Source organism: Desmodus rotundus, chromosome 9 (assembly GCF_022682495.2).
Source record: "Desmodus rotundus isolate HL8 chromosome 9, HLdesRot8A.1, whole genome shotgun sequence".
NCBI classification, from domain to species: domain Eukaryota; kingdom Metazoa; phylum Chordata; class Mammalia; order Chiroptera; family Phyllostomidae; genus Desmodus; species Desmodus rotundus.
In genome coordinates, this window is record NC_071395.1 from 100,844,626 (window position 1) to 100,850,625 (window position 6,000).

At 52.6% G+C, this 6,000-nt stretch overlaps 1 protein-coding gene across 8 annotated transcripts in view; it reads right to left on the reverse strand.

The window, feature by feature from the left end:
* The window catches only part of ABCC3 (ATP binding cassette subfamily C member 3), a 46,660-nt gene extending 40,926 nt beyond the window's left edge, over positions 1-5,734 (reverse strand). For 7 of the 8 annotated variants that reach the window (XR_008425102.2, XR_006652998.3, XM_053910799.2 and 4 more), the window contains exon 1: positions 4,830-4,923. Coding sequence is in view for 6 of the 8 variants with exons in the window: in XM_053910799.2 (XP_053766774.1) it covers positions 4,830-4,874 (45 nt within the window). In the remaining 2 variants the exon portion in view is untranslated. Of the gene's footprint in view, positions 1-4,829; positions 4,924-5,644 lie in introns of those variants that run through there. The other variant, XM_053910798.2, reaches the window with a different exon arrangement.
* Positions 5,735-6,000: the final 266 nt, after the last annotated feature.

Sequence of the window (6,000 nt, forward strand, 5' to 3'; positions counted from 1 at the left end):
TAAGGAGTAGTTACATTTATAGTCCCAAAATTACAATCGGCCCTTTGAAGGCAACCTCTAGACTGATATGGCCCCCAGTGAAAATGAGTTTGACACCCCTGCATTAGGGTATGAACCCGCCATCTTCTCAGATCACCGGCAATCTGAATAAAGGACCCGTAAAGATTCAATCCCTGTGTCTACCTATTGGGTTTGGCACGTGACAGGCAGTGTCTTTTTCGGTTTCAAAATCAGAGACTCATCCATTACTCCTAAGTTCCAGTGGTCACCTACTCAGTCTAGGAAGCAACCCAGGAGGAAGAGCCTGGGAAGGCAGTGATACCCAGGAGCCAGAGTTCAGAAGGCCCTGATCATGGCTTTGCCACACCCTCCTTCCCCAAGCCTGAGGCTCAGACTCCCAGACTGGGCAACTAGACCTGAACAGGGCCCCAGAGCCCACCTAAATTCAGCTGGAGCCCAGAGACAGAGATTTGCTCCAAGTCACAGGACTAGTGAGTGACAGAATGGGGCAGGTTGGAACAGAGCAGAAGGCACGGGGAGCTGAGCCTCTGAGGGACTAGGGCTTTGCCCCTCCCTAGGGTGGGCAAACAGTCTAGAGAACAGAGGAGGTGCTGGCACCTGAGCACTGAGAGGCCCACAGGCTTCTACTAAAAGCTTCAACTAGGTAAATTCCATGTCTAAAGTGAGGAGAGCGCCAGGGGAAGGGGGGTCTGGAAAATCAGGAGGGCCCAGCCAACAACGTCTCACTGGCCACATCTTCCCTTTTCCTAGTTGGCCACAGAATTTCAGAGTGGGACCCCCAACTCCTTCCTTGACTTGAATCATCTCTCTACCATCCCCACCAAGTGGTTGCTAACCCCCAGTGATGGGGGAGCTCACTACTCATCAGATAATCACTGCCATTTCCAGTCGGCTCTCCTGGGCAGGACCTTCCGATTTCTGAGCCATCATCAACCTCCCACGAGCTTCCTGGGAACGTAAGGCTGATTCTGCAATAGGTCGGGACCTCCTGAGGGTAGCAGCCCTGGGCCCTTCTCTATACACTGTCTTCACCACCTGGGTGCTGCTCAGAACAGAGAGCAATCTTCCAGGCAAGGGACAACAGGGTGCAGCAAAGGAACACCCCATCTCCTTTGTTCTAGAGGTATCCCTAGCTTTATGAGCCCTGGGCAGTTTGGTCATAGTCCATTCTTTTGGAATTTATTTCTATTCCCAAGGCTTGCTCAGAGATGTTGGTAATCTGCCCCAGACTAGGTAGAGATGAGAGAAAGATTAAAAAAAATAGCTAAATCATTCATCCAGTACATGGTGTGTAGTACACATGTCCAGGGGTCATGGGTCCCCTCAAGCCTACTACCCTCAGGTTCCTCTGGGGTTGGAGTTATAAAATCCCCAGCAAGTAGCTGAAAAGGGAGCCCCTGACCCAACGGCCCTACCAGCCCCTTTCTCGTAGGTCTCTGCCAGATCTGCCACCCACTTCTAACCTCACTTCTCTTTCTCTTCACTCCTCTGCCCAGGGATATCCCGACCCGTCAGCCACAATTTTTCAATTCTCAATATCATTTCACACTCTCTGTCTCCTTTGCTCTCCACAAGAATCTTGTGAGGTGGTTGGAAAACGGCTTATTTCCCCATTTCCCAGGTAGAGAAACTGCAGCTGTGAGGCTCAGCTAGTGAAAAGACTTGGTAAAACGAGGGCCTCAGAAGGGCCTAAACCATGCTTTCCCATCCCACCCCACCCCATCCCGCCTTTTCAGTCCAGGCTCAGCAGCTTTCTGGCTGCCCTGAACTACTTCCCACAAAGTAGGTCAACCATAAGCTCCTAAGATAAAAGATTCAGGGGCAGGTATACCTGAATCATATACAATGCGAATGAAATGCAAATTAGCACACCCCTGAAGGAGTAGCCCAGAGTTCCAGGCTTTTTGGGGAACTGAGCTAGAACTGAGGCTGTAGCTCCAGCCTGCTGGACCCAGCTCCTCTCTTGTCTCAGCTGTGCAACCCTTCCAGAATAAGCTGGGAACCTTCCTGCTTTCTAACTACCCCGTCCCCAGTTATGAGCCACACTGGGTGCAGCCTGGAACAGTTTTCAAGAGCCAAGAAGATAATTGGGAGATGGAGTGTTTAGAGACTGGGCTGAGGAAGAGGAGTAGTCACTTCCCTTGTCCTTTGAGGTATCTAAGCAGACACCCCACATGGACTACATCCCTGAGAGCTAATATAGATACGTCAACTCCCATGGACCCTGAGGTCCTCAGAGGAGGTAACAGCTCACGAGCCACATGCAGTTCAGGGACAAGGGTGCCCAGAAGCCCAATGGTGCACAGTCAGGCAATGGCAAAGTTGGAACCACATCTCGGGCGTCCTGCTTCCCAGCCCAGCACCCTGCAACTGATTGTTGTGCGACCTTGACAAGCCCATTCCCTCCCTGGCCCTTAGTTTCCCCAGGTCCACCGTGAGGGGTTGGGCCAACTCCTCCAAGCTCCAAAGCACTGACGTTCTTGAGTTCTCCAATATCATGAAAGGGTGGAGCCAAAAGAAATCTAAGCTTGGAACAAGAAGCAAATCCTGAACACTGCAACTCCAAGTTCCTGGAGGCCTGTCTCTGTACAGTCCTAAGCTCTCAGGGTCAACTGTCCAGCCAGGAACAGAGGGCCCTTGCACTTGAAGCTTAGACACATCTGCCCCCTTGATGCACAAGCCCTCCGCATGCTCACCCAGGCATCACGCCCACGCCGCAGCCACACCAGCCAGGCTCATGTGGACAGCGAAAGAAAATACAGTGGACCCTTTAATAACATGGGTTTGAACTTCCAGGGTCCACTGATAATACAGATTATGTTCACTTGACCCACTCAATTCAATTGAATAGCACAGTTCAAACCCACGTTGCCCGGGGGTCACCTGGTGGTTGGGAGTTCACGTATTCAGAAGGCCGACTGAAGTTATGCACAGATTTTCAACTGCGTGGGTGGTGGACACCACGAACCCCCTCATTGTTCACGGGTCAACTGCATACTCATGAGCCAAAGGTGTAACCTCCAGATTCTGGTGATAAGTAGCCAGTCCAGGCTGGATGATGGATGGTGTTCATGTGGGGCTGGGCAAGAAGCGCAGCTTCAAAAACCTTATACAACCTGATTAACCCTTTCATGACCCAGAGAAAAAGAGAGGTTCCCCAAAGATGCTTTTTTACAGGTGCTCCATTGCCCCAGGTTTCAAAAATCAGTGTAACCCTCACAACCCATCCCAAACACGGCCCACGAGAGGGGTTTCTGACTGCTTAAACACTGGTGTGCATACACACATGTACACACCCGGGGGTAACACACCCTGGGCACACACACGCTAGGTGTACATGTACGAATACTTGAGGCCCTGGATTTGGGACCAGCCTACTCGGGAGGACCACAGCCAAGCCTTTTAAGTCTGAGCCTATCTGTGGAGTGGAGACAGGACCACTTGCCTCCCAGAGCTGCCATGAAATCAAGGGAGCTGCTGTGAATAGGTTTTGAAAACTGCAGGAAAGCTCTCAAGCTGTCTACAGTCAATGCCCCTGAGCTGTGCTGGGGGCTGGAGTGGGCAGCCTGGAAAGCACCCTGATGTCTGAGAAAGGGGGTTGGTGTATCAGCCCATAAGAAACATTCAAACCTGCAGAGAATTTTTTGGTGAGTTTATTTGAACCAAACTGACGACAAACGCCGGGAAGCACATCTCAATGGACTGAGAAATGCTCCGCAGAATGGCAATTTAGCGCCTTATTTTATACATTAGAATCACAGGAAAAGCCACAAGGGGGTTGGTTACATGAAGTCCACTGGTGATAGATGAGGGAGGTGGGAGAAAGCCAAGGTGGGGGGGGACCTCTGGGATTGGATAAAAGGTAAAACGACAGACACATACTTCTTTTACATAGGTGGGTAAAGATAGTTATCCACAATTAACATAACAATAATAATGAGGGGATTTGTGGTCTCAGCTTGTGCCCAAGGAGTTTGGGGGAAAAAAGAGAAGTTACCTTAACATTCCAAAGGTATGTTACCATAGATGTGAAAAGACAATGGACAGGTTTAGGTAAAGGTTGACCTTTGTTAGGGAAAAATACTGGCCAAGGACAGGACTACCCGCCAGGAACTGCTTTTAGTTAATAAGTTTTAATTTTATACCATCCACTGTGGTTACTTTAAGTCTCTGAGTTTGTAAGGCTGCCTTGCAGGCCTCCCCTAAGCTTGTCAGATTAATATGTGGCCCCTTTTCTTCCACACCAGGGAATTCTGGGACCCTCGGACGGGCCTGCCTCCAGAGTGAGGTCTGCCTCTCCCTCCTAGGGCCAGGGCAGTGAGGGCCACCTGCTCTCCGGCCTTTGTTCCCAGAAAAGAAGGCGGCAGGAACCCTTTCAACAGACTGTGGAGTCCAGCAGAGCAAACCTCCAAAAGTACCTGATTGAACAACTCTGGGTGCCCTGGACCACATGGGAGGTGTAGGAGTGCTTCACTGAGCCTCAGTACAGGGTCATGGAGACCGCAGTTAATGGGGAAATGCCCCTTCTGCACCCTGCGGTCAGCCCCAGAGAGGAACCGGGGAGAGGCAGCAAGTGGGAGCATCTTGCCATTCCGGGGCCGCCACTGGCTGTGTCGGGGGAACCTAGTGCCTCGCTTTTCCCAGCTCCTTCACGCTAGGAAGGGCAGAGCAGGTCCGGTCCCGCCTGCCGCTAGGGACCCGGCTATGGGAGCGAGATCAGACCCCCTCCCGGCATCGCATGGCCCCCTCCCCGGTGCCTTTTCAGGGGCTCACTGGTGCGTGGCCTCGGTCCTGGGACTCCTCCTTACCCAGAACTTGGAGCCGAGCTCCCCGGAGCCGCACAAGGTGTCCATCCGGTGAAGAATCAGCTGCAGAGGTAAGGAAAACAAGAGCAATGAGTCGGTCCCAAGGCATCCAGGGATACAGTGGGCAGGCTGGAAGCATCCACCGCCCCTCACTCCGCCCCTCACTCCGCCCCCCCTGCCCGCCCCGCCCCACCAAGCCCTACCCACAGGCGCTTGGTTCTAATTCTACTGTCCCAGCGATTGCTACAAAGCTCCGCTGAACCTGCAGCTCTGGGAGGCACTTTGGGCGAGGTGTGTGGGGGAAGGTCATTGACACAGGGGTCACTGAGCCACATGGGAGAGATGCTGCTCCAAGTACTGAGATTGATAGGCCCAGAACAGGGTCTGTTTTCAAGGGGCTCACGCCCACTCCCACCACGCACAGCTCTGTGGGGGCTGATGAGTCACTGAGACCTGAGAGGGACCTAGCAAGACTCTGGGAATAGATCTTTGAAAAGGTCATGTTCATCTCTGGAGCTCAGTCTCCTTATCTGTAAAGTGGGAAGACTCGCGTTCCCAGACAACCCTGAAAGCTGCCTCTCCGCACAGGTGTCGGGAGAGCCCGCAGACACCCAAGCACGACGTGTGTGGGTGCACATGTACCTGAGGGGAAGGGGAGAGGCAGGGGTTCTGGCATCACCCAGATGGTGGCTTCCTGATTCCCTTAAGTTGTTGCTTTCCTGAGGTCCTGCGGCTCCCTGATCTAGTGCCTATGGCTTTAGCATCACTCTGTGCCTCCACTTTCACTGCTGAAAAACAGGGATAATCAGAGTACCTACCTCCTAGGGTTACTTTGAAGATTCAACAGGAAAGGTACATAAAACATCAAGCATATTGCAGGCACACTTAGTAGGCACCCAGCATGTGTTCGTTTCCTCCTCTTTGGCCTGGTCAGGGTGGAGGAAGGGCAGGTGAGGCCCCGGGAAGAGACCACACCAGCACCCTCCTCCTAAGGATGAGTCCCCACTTTCCCATCTGGAAACTGGGTTTGGGGTCAGTAGCCTCCTTCTGCTTGCCCCAGCTTGGCCATGCTGGGGTCCCTCCCTCCCTCCCTTCCTCATTCCCCCAGTCACCCTCTCTTTCCTAACAGGATCCCAGAAAGCCAATTCACCATCCCTTCTCAGGGCTGAGAAGG